General features: G+C 34.5%; 1 protein-coding gene across 1 annotated transcript in view; it reads left to right on the top strand.

The window, feature by feature from the left end:
- The window catches only part of spt4 (Transcription elongation factor subunit spt4), a 124,331-nt gene that overhangs the window by 74,704 nt on the left and 29,880 nt on the right, over positions 1-19,747 (top strand). The window contains exon 3 of the mRNA XM_035353763.2: positions 4,562-4,617. Coding sequence (XP_035209654.1) covers positions 4,562-4,617 — 56 coding nt within the window. The remainder of the gene's footprint in view (positions 1-4,561; positions 4,618-19,747) is intronic.

Here is a 19,747-nt window from a genome sequence, read left to right as displayed (position 1 = left end):
TTTTACTGAATTTGAAATTTCTGTAAGTACAAAGTTCAGTTTTCGCCAGACCTGGCAGCGTCTCTCTGCACTGAGTACAGACGCGAATAAAATTATTCAGAAGTTCATAGTACGCTTATTTTATCTCATTTAGATTATATCGTGATATGCATATTTATACCCGCAATATTTTTAATATACATAGTAGTATACAGGATAATTATAAATCATCTGACCGGATTTTTGAAATCGTATAACGAAACGTAATAACTTAAATTTTGAAATTCGTCTGGGCAAAATTTTTTTTAACACGTCATATAGCAGATATGGGTTCCATTTTTAAAATGGCGAATGTACACCAAAAAACGTTTATGTTATAGAATATGCAAAATCATTATCCATTTTTAATATGATACCTGTGTTTCGAAGGCCACAGTATAAACCCACATTCTTCAATGGTATCAACTGTTGAAAATGTAGTTGATTAAATGTTTTTTTTTTTTTTTTTTTTTTTTTTTTTTTTTTTTTTCTTCCCTTTCTTCGAGAACGTTATGTCATATTGAAATTGTCGTTATTTTCTCAAATGAAAAAAGTTTCAGAAAATTTTCTCATTCCCACAAAATGGGCGAATTACTTGTCATATAATATTAGTTGAAAATCTTGTTAGTATCAAATATTGCATTAAAATAATTCTAAATTTGAAGCTTGTGATGAAGATTTGTTCATCGCAGGCCAGTATGTTATAAAGTATGAGCTACTATAGGTGGCGCTGATGCACCAAAAGAGTCAGTTAGGCCATGGTTAGGCTAACTCATCGTGTGAAGATGTGTCTTGAAGCGTCAATAAGGAACACAATCTTGTAGCGCCATTCTTTAAGTAAAGAAGTTCAATCCTTGGAATAATGTACCGACCACATATAGTCAGCACCCTGTAAACCACACCTCTGAATTCTGGGAGCTAAATCATGGCCGCTTACCTCTATTAAATATTACATTTTTTGTAAGTAAAATAAACATTAAAGCAGAATGCATTTACAAGAATTAATTTCGAAGTAAATGCGTGTAACTTTATTAAGCAAATATATGTGTATTCATATAATTCAATTCATATTCATTCAATAATTCACAGGGCTAGAAGTTATACATTTTCTTTCTGCGGTGTTACGCCCATTATCATGGTATCTTTCACATGTATTCCATTATCATCTGCGAAAGTGACCATGTTAAAAGCTAAATACTCACATTGAAAACTCCAAAAAAAAAAAAGTTTTATCCTGTCTTCTCTTTTGTGTTATCATTGGTCCTCGTACAATGCTCTTCTTTGCAAATGATTTACGCAGGCAATTTTCGTCATACATGAAATCGTACCATCGTACCAACGCCATTTATGGTTTTTCAATGCGCTGATCAGTTTGCGCTGAGAGGGGAAAAAAAAAAAAAATGCTTAAAGTTGAAAATTTCAAAATTGTTTCACTTTAACCGTGAAGCCACTACAGTTTTAAAATCCTCTCGAGTGCATATCTTCAAATAACAATATAGGTTGCTAGGGGCTCATATATCGGGGAAGTTTTTTTGTGACCACCCTGTATTTTCGTTATAATTCGAAAGCATTCTCACTATGCGAAACATAAGTATTTATCTTCCACCCTGCTCACTCAGCATTTTCAGAATATTGTCGCTGCACGAATATGGTGTTTTAATTTATCATTCACGTGCCACGCTCGTCACCTGTGCTCAATGTTGCTATTTTCCAAAACATTAAATGTTAAATTTATCATTCGAATTAAATCAAGCTGCTGCTGAGTAATAAACTAACCATAAGCTCATTTATTAATAATTTGAATCTTTGTTTATTTTTTATTAATAATATATATAATTTATGTAAATTAAAATATGTTACGGAAGCTAATTAAAGTTATCATTGCCACATATTACATTACAATCTTTTTTTAATTAAAAATATCAAATTTAAAGGAGTTTAAATAAGGCGTAACTACCCCATAAATAAAATATGTTGTGTTATAAAATGCTGAAAATATTTTATATCGAAGGAGGACTAAATAAGAAGAAAACTATTTTTTAAAAATTTGCGAGTGGTTTTTGAGGATTTAATTGTACCTTGTTTGGCCACTAGTAAGATGATGATACGTAGAATCAGAAAATTAATATAATAATGTCAAGTATTTGCTCATATCCACCTGTCAGTGTAACTGTAATATTGCCACAGCAAATTATCAGTTTGCATAATGTATTATGTGAAAGGTTTTGTGTTTAAGTCAGATTGTAACTCTCCAATTTACACAAGTCCCATCATAAATTCACTGTAAATCAATCGCATATACACCATTATCTTTCTCATTATGAATGTAACAGTAAGGTTTCCACAACAATGTATCAGTATACATAATGTATGTGAAATATGTATAATATAGTAACGTAGGGGAAATATATTACTGTAGGCATAAGGTATTAGTGTATGTGAAAGTTTTTGTAATTAGGTCAGATTGTAACTACAACTTAAAATACGAGCATTGTAAATTCACTGTAAACCATCTTGGTCTCAGTATCAGTGTGCACTATGTATATGAAATATGTATAATGTATATAAAATTTACTAATGTATGCGTAAGGTATTAGCGCATATGAAAGGTTTTGTATTTAGGTCAGATTTCAACTGTAAATCGGTCTCATAGCAAGGCCTAAGCAAAATGCACGAAGTGCTAAATTAGCGCAAGTAGAAATTAAGGTTTCCGAAACTTAGTTAAATTACTCTATAATGCCTGTTGAAAAATCATGCAAAATGTAACAGGCACTCATATAGGGAGCCAACTAACTGTAATGTTCTTTAGCATGTGTTAGCAAAGTCCAAACGAAAGCTTAAAGAACATTAGTCAATGTAGTGGACCGCTAGTGCCCTCCTATGTCTGTAATCAGTATATGCATTCATCCTTAAAGTGACCTTTTCTTCCTAACTAGTCGGGTAACACTTCCTCTTCTTGTGATCCAGCCGTCTGTTCTGCTAGCCGACCTGAGGCGGCAGTGTAGCAGTAGTAGATAGCTTCTGCAAAGAGGATTTTAATGCTGTGAGGCTAGCATCTTAAAAGCCAGGGGCAGCAGTCCTCTTCTACAGCACACAACAACATCCCAGAATCATATACAGTCAAAAGTCGTTAATTCGGACACCCATAATCCGGACCTCAAAGCTAAAACGTTTCTGCGCATGCGCCGCGTTGACACATGCGCATAGGCGTTTACGCGTGCGCGTAAGACCTTTTACGACTGCGCATATGCGTGTGCGCAAGTGCAGAAAATGTTTTCACGTTCGCGTTTTATGTATAACGGACAGTATAAGCTAAAATTATCTATTTATCTATTTCAGTTAACGTTGATGATTGCGTTGTTCCTTAATCTTCGAATTGGATCCGGCTTATTATTTTTTGCAGACTGTAAGAGCAATTTTATAAAAGTAAACTTGAACTTTCGATTATGTCAAATAGAATTTCCGATTCTGGAGCTCCCCAAAGGATCGTACAAAACGAAAGTATGTTTCGATGTCCATCAAACAAAAAGTGGAATTGCTGCAAAAAATGGATGAAGACATGAAGAATGTGACAGAGAGGTTAGTGAAAACAAAAAAATTTCGATTGACAAGTTAGTCGGTATTCTCGGCACAGCAATTAACGGGACTTGAACAGCGGAACTTTGTAACTGAACAAGAAATCATGTCTGTTTGTAGAATTAAAGAGAAAGTATTATCACATAAGACGAAGCAACTTAAACAACTTACATTGAAAGAAATGTTTTATAAAGTAAACAAATAAATATTAAGCTTTTTTTTTGTAAATTTTGATTCCCTTTATATTATAATTGTTCTTTATTTCATAAATTACGGTTTCATGTTTTTAATTTTAGAATTTCTGCATGCCATCTTACGAGATTTAAACTGATGATCTATAATCCGGAAAAATCGATAATCCGGAATCGCCGAAGTCCCGACGAGTCCGGATTAACGACTTTTGACTGTATTAAAACAGAAACACAGCAAAACATTTGAGGAGATTCTGTAATAATGTTTGAAAATTAAATACTTGACGACATTTATTGGTAGTCTCATTGCTATCAATTTCGCATCAAAGAACATGAAATTTCTATTGGGAGAATTTCATAAAAAATCCATTGGAGTCGAAAAATCATACTTTTGAGCTCTTTGCTATCAAAATTGTTCAAAAGATTTCTTCAGTTGGTGAATTACAATTCATGAAGATTTTCTCATATATTAAAATCTTTTCATTTTCTTTAATGATCCAACTTTTACTTATTGCCATTAAGAATTGTGATTCTGGGTTTTATATTAAATAACCGCAGAAAAAGAAGTTATGAGCAGATCTTTGAAACGCGTACAGCAAATGTCACTTCCATTGCCCTTATTTTCTTTGCTAATTTCTTTTTTTTTTTTTTTTTTTTTTTTCCCCTCCCCAAATTAACGTCATCTGGCATGTAAACTTTACCAAAATTGTGTGTATGCTTTGCTAAACAAAATATTTTCTTGCTATAACGTGTCTTTTATTATTTTTATTTTTCAGAATGATAGCTCTGATGGGAGGCGAAGATAGCTGGGTTGCAAAATGGCAGAGAATAAGTATGTTTCCGTTTTATTTTTCTCTCGAATAATTTTTTACAAATCAATATCGATTTGAAGTGACGTTATACTAATATAAATTATACTGCACTATTTATGTATATGATGTGTTAAATATTTTTCCTGGCTTGACTCACTAGAACGGACACAAGGTATTATTACTTTTGGTTTATTAATTATATAAGTAAGCACTCCAATTATATGGTGTGGGATCATAGTTCAAACACAACTCATGGTCCGCTCTCTTGACTGTCGCTTTTCCATTTGCGCTCTCTAACTGCGGTTTTCTTATAATGTCATCTGTCGGTAGATTACAGATGTAATTGAATAAATTAATAATTTATAATTATTGTTATATGTTATTGAAATACTGCGGTTAATGTTTATGTTTGTTACCTTTATTGTAATATAAGCTGAATTTGAAGTACGCTTAGTTTTGTGCATAGTGTTGGAAAATATAGCTTATTTTTAAACCTTTTACTGCATCATTTCTCCTCCTTTAAATGTTTATTTAGTTTAGTCCTTATTTTAATGTAATATAGTAGTTACTTCTACTTCTTTTTCTTGCTGCCACTGTTTGCATTGAGAACGGACTGTTTCAACCTAATTGAGATGCAAAAACGAAACATGATGTTACGTCATCTGAAAAGCCGATTCGTGCCGATAGCTGATTGGTTGCCGTGAGATGACGTCATTCCTACTTCTGCTATAAGTATCTCGCTTCGCTCTGGCTCAACCCTTCTAGTTCCTGCTTTCCCGGCACTTGAGTGAGCGGTTTCCAGCCCCTTCAGAAGGATGCATGCAGTCCGGTGAATAAAGTGCCTTGGTTCCGGTTTGCGGGATGATTGTTCCAGATTAAAGTTCTTTGGTTCCAGAGGCTACCATATGAGTGACTGCCGTGGGCGGCATCCATGTTCTTCAATAAAGGCGGCAATTAAAAATACGTGAGCGGAGACTCCTTGTACAAACGGGTTTAGGCCTGTTTTAAGTGCTTTCAAGAACTTCATTTAAATTTTCAGGTGTTTTTCTTGACCATTGATTATGGACTTATTGAATGGGTAGCCAGCTTTATTTTTAGGCCGCATAATTACTGTTTAGGACATTTTTGTTTGTATAGAATGCCAGTGTTTTGGAGACCAGGTAAAAAATATTGTTTGATGAATGATGGTTATATTATATTTTTCCTAAGACTCTAATATTGTTGACATTTATTTTCTGTGTTTTTATTCTTTATTATATTGTTAATAAATTGGTTAAGTTCAAAATCTTTTATTGTCTTCAATGTCTGCACAACATATCTCAGGGAGCTTTTATTGCTACTACTGCTAAATGTTTAATTTCTTTAAACTTTAAACCTTGCGTTAGCATCATTTTGGTTATGGGCCCAGCTCCTGAGTTATTTTTTAGTGCAGACTTGAAGTTTAAAGTTAATTTAGGACTTAAGAGATTGGGGGGCGGTTTTTGTTAAAATTCAAATATGGCTACTGTTAGTGTCATGCATAATATTGCTAAACTTGATGCATGTAATTATTTTACATGGTCCAAAGATATGAAGTTTGTCTCGAATGAAAAAAATGCATGGCTTTTGGTCCAAGGTATTGAAAAATGTCCTGATTTAGATGATGTTAAGGGTATTACAAAAGAAATTATTGCCGACTATCAAAATAGAAGTCGATTAGCATTATCGTTAATTTATATGAATGTAAGCCCTGAATATAGAAATTTGATATGTGAAATTGATGACCCGGTAGTGGCATGGAATACGCTTGCCAAATATTTCCAGCCAGATTATCGGTCAAGACATATGTCCCTGTTTTCAGAGTTCTTAAATTGCAAAATTAAGCCAAATGAAAGTATTAGTTTCTTTTCTTCTAGATTAAAACGCGTAACTGAACAGTTAGCTGATATTAATCAGGCTGTAAGAGACGTATATATATGTTTCCAGTTTCTTAGGTTCCTTCCAGATAAATTTGATCAAGTAGTTCAGAATATTTTGAGGTGGGCAGATGAAAAGTTCATTTTTAAAAATGTTGAACTTGAAATTCTAGCAGAGGAAACGCGTCTTAATTTAAGAGAGATAGATAGGGAAAACTCCAATAAGACTATAGAAGTTCAAAGTACTCACTGTGAACCCAAATTTAAGCAGATTAAAGAGCTCAAGTGTTATAAATGTGGCCGTCCAGGTCATATTCAAAAATACTGTAGAATGAGAGGTAACTTTTCCAGATCACCCTCACCTGCTTCTTCTGTTTTCTCAGCTGTATCTAGTAGTAATAAAACATCTTCTAAGTGTAAGAATAAACCCAAGTTGAGTAAAAGTAAAAAAAAATTCCCATGCACAGTCCCATTTTATAGCTCAAGCCAATGTTAACAATTTGGAAGAAAATGATGATAGTTGGATTTTTGATACGGCTGCATCTCATCATTTTTGTAAAAATCGTGAATTGTTTGATACTTTTTCTCCTGTGAAAAATGAGAATATGCTAGTAGCTATTGATGGGGTAACTTTTCCAATTCATGGGAAGGGTACTGTTAAAATGAAATTTGGGGATACGGTTATTTTGCTTAAAGATGTGTTATATTCACCTGAACTGAGACGAAATTTAATATCTGGACCTAGGGTGGATGTCAATGGAGCAAGATTTTATGGTAAAAATGGGCAAATTAAAGTTACTGATGATGAGAATTCAACTTTGTACAAGGCTAAGTTGATAGGAAGTAACTATCATGTATTCCCGAAAATAATCAAAAAGGGGGGCAAATCTGTAAAATTTGAGGCATCCACAGTTCAGCATAATAATAGTGAATTATAGCATGGTCGGTTTGGTCATATAAATTATGATACTATTGTCAGGACTAGTAAGAGACATTCAGTTCGAGGTCTTCCTGTGTTAAAGCACTCACCTAATTTGTTTTGTGAACATTGCCAAATCAATAAGCAAAGACGAATCTCCTATAGACCCTTAAAGGTATTCAAGTAAAGAGACCGCTTGAAAGGGTTTTCTCTGATGTATGGGGACCTATTAACATTCCAGGTAGGAATGGTGAACGTTATTTCGTTTCCTTTATTGACGAATATTCTCGTTATGTGGTAGTATACCCCATTGTGGAGAAAAGTCAGGTGTTTGAAGTATTTGAAAGGCATATAGCACGTGCGGAAAGATCTTTGAACCTTAGATTGAAATACTTTAGGACTGACAATGGGCGAGAATATGATAACGATCAATTCAGGTCATATTGTAATAAAAATGGTGTAAAGCACGAATTTACAGATGTCTATACTCCAGAACAGAATGGAGTTTGTGAGAGATTTAATCAGACAGCTCTCAATAATGTACGTGCAATCTTACACGATAGTGGAATGAGTTCCGAATTTTGGTCAGATGCAGTAATGTATTTTGCATATTCATTTAATAGAATTTGTCATAAGGGCCAAGATAGAACCCCATTCGATTATACACTAAGCGGAAACCATCAGTACCATCAGTACGTCATCTTAAGGCATTTGGAACGATTGCCTATGTGGGAATTCCAAAGGCTAAAAGAAATTCTAAACTTGATCCAAAGGCAACAAAGGGCCGAATGATTGGGTACAGTGTACGAACAAAAGGGTACAAGATTTGGTTGGAAAATGAGCAAAAGGTAGTAGAAACCATAAATGCTACTTTTAAAGAGTCGATTGGAATGCAGAAAAGTGGCAGTGGAGCTGCACTGGGCACCCTTCCTGATTTGGAATCTGAAGAAAGGGTAGAGTTCCAATCTACTGACACTCCAGTTGGCTATTTTCCTGAAATAGAGGAAAGAACCGATACCAATGTACCTTCTTCTACAATTGGCACTGACACTCAATCTACATTGAGACAAGTAACTTGGCTTCGTAAACCTGTTCCAAGGCCAGACGGCACTCGTACGGATGTGTATTATTTTGAGAGGGGGTCTAATCAAAGACTACAATCGCCAAATGATGTAGAAAGGTATTGCACCGAGCATAATATTCAGTATGATCCTACCTTGTTTGATTTCAAGGGAAGCAACACTTATAGTGGTGAAATCGATCCCAACTGGCACTCCTTCAACTCTTCAACGAGACAGCTGACTAGAGGTTTCAATTCCAAACACTTATAACCAGGCAATGAAATCCACAGAAAAGCTTAAATGGATAGAGGCAATGGAAGAGGAAATGGCCAACATGCGAAAGCATAAGGTATGGCATCTTGTTCCACTTCCTAAAGACAAGACTCCACTAGGTTGCAGGTGGATTTTCAACATTAAACGTGACGAATTTGGAAACATTGTTCGTTTTAAAGCTCGTTTAGTGGCTCAGGGTTATCGGCAAATTAAATACGATACCTATGATGAAACCTACTCTCCTGTAGTCAACTTTTCAGTAATAAGGCTCTTTTTCTCCCTTTTAGTTGCACACCTTGGATGGGCAAATATACCATGTGACGTGAAAAGTGCCTATCTCTACGCTCCTTTATCAGAGGAAATTTACATGTCCCAACCTCAGGGTTTTGTAGAGCGAGATAAAGAAACTTTTGTGTGTCGCTTAGATAGAGCCTTGTATGGTTTGCATCAGAGTGGCCGATTATGGTACTACGAGTTGGATAGAACACTATGTAACCTAGGGTTTATCAAGTTTGAGTGGTGTAATTGTGTCTATCGTTTTAAAGATTTTGTCATTCTGTTGGTTTATGTTGATGATATAGTAGTGTTTGGGAAAAGTGAAGTTCAGGCCTGTTCAGTAGTGATTAAGAGCTGCCGACAGGAGGCGCTGCTAGTGCGTTATACTCTCGACCTACGTAATTGAAATTGAGTATTCTTTTCTTTTGTGTACTTGCTGTAACAGATCTTACAGCTTTGTGATTGAGAATTTAAAATATTTTGGAGCCAGATCGTTCCTCTACAGCAACAAAAAGATTAATAAATATATAATAAAGTAAATATCTTTGTGATGATAATCTTTGTTATTAAATACAAAGTTAACCAGCTCCTGAGTACAGTTCAAGTGGTCCGTCGAGAATCGAAGGTGAGCTCTCCCATTTTAATCTCTATTAAATTTGAAGAGTATAACTGTTATAAATATGGAAGCTCTAAAAACTAGAAAAAAAGTGTTAAAAAGTTCACTGACGAGGCATAAAGATAAAGTTGTTTCGTCATTAGATGTTTCAGATTCAGTTGCGTTGCAGCTATTTGAAACTAAAACTAATGAAATTTCTAACGAACTTAAATTTGTATTTTATTCAATTTTCGAAACATGTAAACCCGAAGAATTGGATAACTTTATTAAGGATAAAGAAGATACAGATGATATTGTTGATGAGTTGCTATTGATGATTAAACGTAAATTAGCAGTAGTAAAAAATAAGATGAATTCTGAACATTCTGTTTCTCCTGTGCCGAGTAATAATAATTCAAATGTGTTTTCGGATGTTAAATTACCGACGCTATCGGTACCGACATTCAATGGTAAAATAGAGAATTGGATAATGTTTAAAGATATGTTTAAAGCTAGTGTAATAGAAAACAAATCTTTCGAGTAATGCAATGAGATTGCAATATTTAAAAGCTAGTTGTAAGGACGAAGCTCTGAGAGTAATACAGTCTATTTCTATTTCGGATACAAATTTCGATATAGCTTGGAAACTTTTAGAAGATAGGTATTCGAATAAACGTGAGCTTTTAAATGCTATAATAAAAAAGCTTTTGAATCAGCCGAGTATTAGCGAGACGTCTAGTTCTATTCTAAATTTAATTGATGTAACGAACGAGTGTATTCGAACTTTAAATATTTTAAACTACAAGGTAGAAAACTTATCTGAAATAATGATAGTATATTTGATAGTGGATAAGTTTGATAAATCAACTCGATACTGGTGGGAAAAGGAATTAAAAAACTCGGAAGAATTTGGTACGATTGAACAATTACTTTCGTTTTTACAAAGCCAAGCGAGAACGCTTCAAAATAGTAAAATAAAGGAGGTAAAAACGAGTAATAATTCTCCACCTAAAAAACTTACGAGTATGATATCCACTTCTAATACGAAAAACATAAATTTGAAGTGCATAAAGTGCCGTGGTGAAGAATTACATTCATTATATAAGTGTCCGGAATTTATAAATCTTTCTGTCAATGACAGGTGTGAATTCGTGAAAAGAAATAAGCTTTGTTTTAATTGTTTGAAAAACCATTCCGTTCGAACGTGTTCGTCTAATTATCGATGTCAAAAATGTTCACGAAAGCATTCAACGCTATTACATTTCGAAAATGAAAAACAAAATAAATCCGAAAGTGCTCATATTTCAAAGACGGAAGTAGGGGGGGGAAGACGACAGTCATTCTCAATCCGAATGCTGAAAAATTTGTTTATGACTCTTCTTCTACCAATAAAAGAAAGTAGTTTCGCCGGCACAGCTGTAAACGGAATGCGTCAGACGAAAAATGTTTTACTTTCTACTGCGAATATTTTAATAAGAGATTGCTACGGTGAATTAAAATCAGTTCGCGCTTTGTGTGATGTAGGTTCGATGACGTCATTCTTAACGGTTGAATGTGCTAATTCGTTAGGCATTAAAAGAGAAAAAATATCTGTTGCGGTTTCTGGATTAAATAACACGAGAATAAATATTAATTCTAAAGTATGTGCTTCTATTTCAAACGGTATTGACTTTGAAATGAGTTTAGAATTTTTGTGCGTGCCTAAAATCTCGGACTCCATACCAATAAATAATATAGAAGTTCCGACTGAACATTTTCCTCAAAACATTAAGTTTGCTGATCCAAACTTTTATAAAAGAGGGAAAATTGATGCATTATTAGGCGCGGAGGTGTTTTATCAGATCTTAAAATTCGGTCAAGTTGAAGTGCCCAATTCAGAGCTAAGATTTCAAAATTCTGTTTTTGGCTTTATAGCCACTGGCAGCATTTTAAGTTCAGATATTAAAAATACGCGAACGGTTCACTGTGGATTAATTAATAATTATAGTGATATAGAAAATGAAATTAAAAATTTTTGGCAACTTGAGTCTATAGGAATTAAAGATGATCCCTTTGAAAATGAGATAGATCAATCTTTAGAAACATTTGAAAAAACTGTTCGTTTTAAAGATAACCGGTATGAGGTTCAATTACCATGGAAAAGAGATTGGGGAGAGCTCAATAATAACTTCATCGTTGCTAAAAACAGACTTAATTTACTTATGCGTAGACTTAAAAAAGATCCAAATCTTCATTTGCAGTATATTGAAACTGTAAAAGACTATGAAAATAAGAATATTATAGAGAAAATTATATGTCCTAAGGAACCTGTTGATAAACCTGTGTTCTATTTGCCACATCAACCAGTTTTTAGAGAGGAACGTGCAACTACAAAAATGAGAAGAGTATTTGATGCAAGTTCCAGTCATAACTTTAAGCATTTAAGTCTAAATGATTGCCTGTGGTCAGGGCCAAACCTGAATTCGAACATATACGACATTCTTGTTAATTTCAGATTAAACAAAGTCGCCTTTACTTCAGACATAGAGAAAGCTTTCCTACAAATTTTATTAGCCGAAAAGGACAGAGACGCAGTTCGTTTTCTGTGGGAAGAAAATGGTAAAATTCAAGTTTACAGATTTAATCGTGTTCTTTTTGGTGTTACGAGCAGTCCATTCCTTTTGACTGCTACTTTGAAAACTCACCTGAGAAAGCATTCTGAAGAATTCCCGACTACAACAGAATGCTTAGACCGCTGTTTGTATGTGGATGATTTTATTTCTGGAGCTGATAATGTGTCGGATGCTTTTGAGATCTCCACTCAAGCTACATCAATTATGAGCCAAGCTAGCATGGTGCTACGAAAATGGACTACGAATGACAATACATTGGTGCAGTTTTGGACATATGAAGGTTTCGATACACAGCCACAAGTCAACACTATTAAAGTTTTGGGACTGTCATGGAATCCTGCTGAAGATTGTCTAATATTGGGAAAGCAGAGCCTAGTGGACAGTCTGCCTAAAAACGAAAGTACCAAACGATTCCTACTATGCACAATTGGAAGGATTTTTGATCCGCTTGGGTTGCTTTCACCGTTTACTATTCGTGCAAAGTTCATTCGACAAGTCTTATGGATGAAGAAATACCTGTAGATATACAAAAAATATGGCTTCACTGGTGCTCCGAAGTTCCTGATCTTTCAGAGTTACGAGTTCCTAGAAATGTGCTCAATTTAAATATACAAGTGCCAACCGATATCTTAGAACTACACTGCTTCTGTGATGCTAGCCAAAAGGCTTACGGTGCTGCTATTTATGCAAGAGTTGTGAAGGATAATAACATCGAAGTGAATTTATTGGTTAGCAAGAGTCGAGTGACACCACTAAAGAAAATCACTCTACCTAGACTAGAATTACTTGGTGCTTTGCTTGCCGCCCGACTAGCGAGTAAAGTCAAGAAAACAGTGGATTTAAAAAAGCCCTCCTTAGTGTTCTTTTGGACGGATTCAAAAATAACTCTCTATTGGATTAAAGGATCTACGAAACGATGGAAATCATTTGTTGCCAATAGAGTTAACGAAATACAGAGTTTAAGTGATACCAGTGCCTGGGCACACTGCCCTGGGAAGCAAAATCCAGCTGATCTCCTCAGCAGGGGAGTCAGTGCTGACATTTTATTGAACAGTGACATTTGGTGGCATGGACTCCAATTTTTGAGAGAAAAGACTGATGTTCCGGTAGACAATAATGACATTCTAATTTCATTAGATGACTTTTCTGATGAACTAAAGAAAACTGATGACTCTAATGATCATTCTCCTATTGCCTTTACTGTTTTAAATCATAGTTCTATAGTTGATGATATTCTTTCCTTGAGTAATAATTATTTAACTATTGTTCATGTTGTGTGCTATGTATTTAGATTTATCAATAATGTTAGAAATGAAAAGCTTACAGGTCACCTTACATTTAGCGAGTTGAGAAGAGCGGAAATCTATTTATTTAGGTCAATCCAACAAGGTGAGTTTGTAGATGAAATTAAACATCTTGAGAGAGGTGCCTCAGTGCCCAGCAACAGCAAGGTAAAATCTTTAAACTGTTTTTTAGATAAAGACAATGTTTTAAGGGTTGGAGGCAGACTGAAACATTCTGACCTCAGTACATATGAGAAAAATCCAATTGTTCTGCCAGATAAGCATCCATTAACTTTAATAATTGTGAGATATTATCATTTAAAATATTTGCATGTTGGTTCAAATGCATTATTGTATCATGTTCGACGTAAATTTTGGGTCTTAAATGGCAGAAATGTTTGTCGTAAAATTGTTTTTCAATGTATAACTTGTTTTAAAAACAAACCTGTTTTTGAGACTCAGATAATGGGTGATCTGCCCAAAGAACGAGTAACACCTTCTTACCCATTTAGTAATGTTGGAACTGATTTTTGTGGACCATTTCACATTAAATTAAAAAATCAGCGTAAGGGTAAACTAAACAAAGTTTATGTGTGCATATTTGTATGCTTAAGCACCAAAGCCATCCATTTAGATTTCGTCTCTGATCTTACTTCAGATGCCTTTATAGCTTGTTTGAAAAGATTTTTTAGTCGCAGGGGTAAATGTGCGAAATTATTCAGTGACAATGCAAAGAATTATGTGGGTGCAAGCATTGAGCTGAGAAAATTGCATAAATTGGGTAAACACCCAGATAAAACACTGACTAAATACCTGCTAAGTGAAAACATTGAGTGGAGGTTTATCCCTCCTAAATCACCAAACTTTGGCGGTCTTTGGGAAGCCGGGGTGAAATCTTTTAAGTTTCATTTGAAACGAATTATTGGCAATGCTCATCTGTTTCTTGAAGAATTTCTCACTGTGATTCTAGAAATTGAAAGCGTATTAAATTCCAGACCTCTTACTCCCTTATCATCCGAGTTTGATAATTTTGAAACCTTGTCCCCCGGGCATTTTCTCATAGGGAGGCCTTTAACATCAATAGTTGAACCCCAACTTGTTGAGATACCAGAAAATAGGCTCTCAAAGTGGCAAAAAATAAAGAAATATAGTCAACAAATTTGGAAGTTATGGAAGAGAGACTATTTAAATAACCTTCAACAACGTAGTAAATGGATGTTTGCTAAAGATAATGTTAAGGTGGGTTCACTTGTGTTAGTCAAGGATGAGCATATGCCCAGTACAAAATGGTTAACAGGTAGAATTGCAGAAATAATTTTTGGAAAAGATAAAAAAGTTCGAGTGATTAACATAGTATTACCAGGTGGTAAAATGTTAAAAAGAAATGTGAGAGACATTTGTGTTCTTCCTGTGAATTGTAATTAGATTTATGTATTGTATATTGTAATGTGTTTCTTTCCAGTGTTTATATTGCATTTATGATTTAATGTGTCTTTTAAAATTTAACCATTGTATTGCTATTGCTTACAATTGTTTGTTATTATATTGTGCTTTAAAACAGTGTATACTAATTGTAATATTTTGAAACCCGTAAGGTTTCAAGGTCGGGAGTATGTTCAGTAGTGATTAAGAGCTGCCGACAGGAGGCGCTGCTAGTGCGTTATACTCTCGACCTACGTAATTGAAATTGAGTATTCTTTTCTTTTGTGTACTTGCTGTAACAGATCTTACAGCTTTGTGATTGAGAATTTAAAATATTTTGGAGCCAGATCGTTCCTCTACAGCAACAAAAAGATTAATAAATATATAATAAAGTAAATATCTTTGTGATGATAATCTTTGTTATTAAATACAAAGTTAACCAGCTCCTGAGTACAGTTCAAGGCCAAAAGGATATTAAAAGTCCTGAGTTCACATTTTGATTTGAAAATTTTAGGTAAAACAAGAAAGCTTCTGGGTGTGGAGTTTGAATATGAGAACAGTAGTGTTTTAATTCATCAGCAATTATATATAGAAGACATAGTTGATCGATTTAAGTCTTTTAAAATACAAATTACTTCCCTTCAATAGTTAAAGGTGTGAAATATTCAAAGTCTCAAAGTCCCAGTACACAAGAAGAAACGACTGAAATGATGAATTATCCTTATAGAAATGTTTTGGAATGTCTCTCGTTTCTTTGCAATCGTACTCGTCCGGATATAGCTTATGCTGTTAATATATTTTCTCAGTTCCAAAGCAATCCTGGTAAGTTTCACTGGGAAGGATTACTTAAACTTTTAGGGTACGTTTCCAATACCAGACAGCACAAACTCAAACTGGTATGCAAGGAACTGAAGCTCAATATATATTCAGATTCGGATTTTGCTTCAAGCAGGGATGATATGGTGTCTATTGGTGGACAAATAGCTTTGTTGGGAGAATCACCTGTATCTTGGCGTACATTTAAAGAAAGGGGAGTGAGTTTATCTACTATGGAGGCTGAATTTATCTCCATGACTGAATCGGCAAAAGAATTAGTTTGGTTTAAAAACATTTTGGATGAATGCATTCAGTTTAAGATTGCAAGTAACTATGTTTCGAGGCCAATATTGTTTGCTGATAATATGGCTGCTATATGTTTTACAAAATCACCCATTGAAAACTCAAGGACAAAACATATAGATGTGAAACTATTTTTCATTCGTGATCTATTGAACAGGGAAATTTTTGATTTAAAATATGTCCCAAGTAAAGATAATCTGGCTGATCCCATGACAAAACCGCTGCCTAAGCATAACCTGATAAGATTTTGTGGAACAATTTTCCTATGAAATTTGTTTTTGTGTGTATTTAAATTAAGAGTTTTGTTTATTTGAAACTAATATGTTATAAGTCATATTATGATGGATATTAGGTAAATGTAAAATTGTATAGTGTAGAATGTTGTATGAGTGACCAGGGCCCTGGGTAAAAGTATTGAGTGTGTGATCATATATATATGTCTTTGTATTGTTCTGTAACATGTTGGACTTTCTTGCTACGGTAAAATTTTTGAATAATGGGATAAGATTTTCCCAAAGAAAAATTTTCTTAAAAATTTCTGAATGAAATTGTGATATTTATTTATTCTTGTTTTGAATTTTGTAATGATACTGGCATTCGGTTTTTATTTCAGGTCGGAGATGATGATGTGGGGGGCATTTGTTGGAAAATATAGCTTATTTTTAAACCTTTTACTGCATCATCTCTCCTCCTTGAAATGTTTATTTAGTTTAGTCCTTATTTTAATGTAATATAGTAGTTACTTCTACTTCTTTTTCTTGCTGCCACTGTTTGCATTGAGAACGGACTGTTTCAACCTAATTGAGATGCAAAAACGAAACATGATGTTACGTCATCTGAAAAGCCGATTCGTGCCGATAGCTGATTGGTTGCCGTGAGATGACGTCATTCCTACTTCTGCTATAAGTATCTCGCGTCGCTCTGGCTTAACCCTACTTTCGATTTGGTAGTGCTGGCATGAGGTGTTGCTGTTGATTAAAGAAATTGTTCTTTCTGTCTACGGCGTTGCTTTTCTTGCGATTTTGTGAAGTAAGGGAAAACGACATTGCTCTCACTACTGAAGCTGATCCTGAGTTGCTGTCGTCTCTTCTTGATGTTCACGATAAGTATGTTTTCTTTATTCTTTTCGCCATTAGGTTAAAAAGTTAGGATTCATGCATATCATGGACAAGGAGGCGATTGAAAACCGTATCAAATCTGTGTGTGATCACAGAAATCTGGAAGTTACCTGCGATAACTTAGAAAAACTTAAGCAACTTATGCTTTCTGAGTTTCATGCTTATCAAAATTCATTTAATCCAAATAATGCGACTGAAGTTCACTTAGCCCACGTCAATGCTATGGAAAAGGATATACAAATCTTAGAATTATACATTAATGAAATGAAACAAAAAGAAACCCTAAATAATCCAACAGAGGAAACAAATCAATCTGATATTACTGCTAATCAAAAATCTAGAATCAAAAAGAAAACCACAATAGATAAAGAAGGATACATAACCCCTAGAAAAACTCATAAAAGAACTCTATCAAATTCCGAAATTGAAGAACCAGCTCAAAAAAATAAATTCGAGGAACTAAACCCTGAAGACAATATGGAAGCAGAGGAAGGTGAATTTATTACACCCAACAAAAAAGCAGGACACATTCCCCCTATAGTCTTAGCAGACTTCACGGGGGATTGGGATAAGATGAAAGAAGATTTTGAAGAGCAATTAAATATAAAAAAATATCGTGGAAACCTAAGGGGAGGTACACTGACCATAAGAGTTTATGACTCAGACCACTACCGCACAGTTACTGAATACCTAACTAAACTACTTATTCCTTTTCATACTTATAAACTCAACAGTGAAAAGCCTATCAAGGCAATAATTAAGAAACTTCCAAAAACAGCTAATATGGAACTAATCAAAAACGAAATTGCCCAAGAATGTATCCCAATTCAAAAAATTCGACAAGTAATTCACACTATTGAAGGAAAGACAGTTCATCTTCCTGTTTTTATAGCAGAATGTACTAGAAATAAAGAAGGTAAAAGAATATATGATCTAAAGAAACTCAGAGGTCTGGATGTCTTCATCGAGCCTTTTAAAGCTCGCCCTGGACCCGTGCAGTGCCATAAGTGCCAAAGGTACGGGCACACACGGGACAAATGTCACTATAAACCTCGCTGTTTAAAATGTGCAGAGCCTCATGAAACATTCACTTGTAAACAAACAAAAAATGACAACAAACTCCCTGTCTGTGCCCTCTGTGGGCAAAATCACGTTTCTTCCTTCAAAGGTTGCAGTAAACATCCTTATAATGTTCAGAAGCAAATCGGAGAATCTAAAGCTTTCAAAGAAGAAAAGAAAAAAGAACAATTTAAATTTAACAAAAAGGATTTTCCTTCACTCCCTGAGAACAAACCAAAAAATGCATGGAATACTTCCAAGGAAAATGAAAACACTAGTAAAACAGAAGACACAAACTCAAACCCACTTAGCTTTTTTGACTGGATAAAAATCCAATTCACTCAAGTTAAAGAATTCTTTCAGAAATTTAAAACAGCAAAAACAATATTAGACAAACTAGAGGTCGGTATGGCGGCCTTCGAATATTTCTCAAATCTAAACTATGAATTTTAATCAAACTCATAGTCAAATAAATTTTATCTCAGCTACAAATAGCTTCTTAAAGATTTGTTACTATAATGCAAACGGCATCAGATACCAACAAGTGGAAATTTCAAATTTTCTTACTAGACATAACATTGATGTTATGCTAGTAAATGAAACCCATCTCCGCTCTTGCGACAAATTTAAAATACAAGGCTACCGCATCTACAGAAAAGACAGAAGACATAATAGAGGGGGAGGAAACGCAATTCTCATTAAAAACCATATCAAAACAGCCAAATATGATTTAAATCCCGCTTTACTATAGAAAATGCTGCAGTACTTATCTATAGTGGTTTTAGAGAACCTTTTCTTTTTATCTCCGTATACAATCCCCCCTCCAGCACTCTTGATCTCAATAATCTGAAACTACTTACTGAAAATAACTACCCCACCTTAATAGCAGGTGATTTAAATGCTAAACATTCCTCTTGGAACTGTAGAGTCACAAATAGAAATGGAGAAAATTTAAGCAACTTCATCCACAATAGTAACATCAATCTCATTGCTCCCAATCACCCAACGCACTATACGCACAACGGACTAGGGGATATTTTAGATATAGTTTTGATGAAAAACCTTCCTAATATTCCTAATCTTGATGTTCTCCCAGAACTTTCGTCTGACCATCTCCCTATAGTCTTCAACTTCTATGGATTTTATCCCCCTCTCCCTAAAGCTCATACAAAAGTTAATTGGTATATGGTTACCGAACAGCTAAATTCTGTTAACAGCAGAGCCACACTTCGTTACGACTGCGATATTGAGCTGGAAATCACCAGATTAAACTCCAAAATTCAAAACGCTATCAATAATGCTACCTATACAGTCAAGAATAAAAATCCCTATGACATCCCAGAAGAAATTAAATCCCTTATACAAGAAAGAAATAGACTTAGAAAAAGATGGCATATTACTCACAATCCTACTGAAAAACGTCATATTAATTATTTAAACAGAAAAATAAAAGAAGACATCGCCACCCATCGATCAAATTCGTGGGATAATTTCCTAGAAAACATGGATCTTTACCCA

The sequence above is a fragment of the Stegodyphus dumicola genome, chromosome 7 (genome assembly GCF_044657685.1).
Source record: "Stegodyphus dumicola isolate Sdum_Otavi_A_Nest chromosome 7, ASM4465768v1".
In the NCBI taxonomy this organism is placed as follows: Eukaryota; Metazoa; Arthropoda; class Arachnida; order Araneae; family Eresidae; genus Stegodyphus; species Stegodyphus dumicola.
The sequence above is the reverse complement of the archived record's forward strand: the minus strand, read 5'-3'. Positions and strand labels throughout refer to the sequence as shown.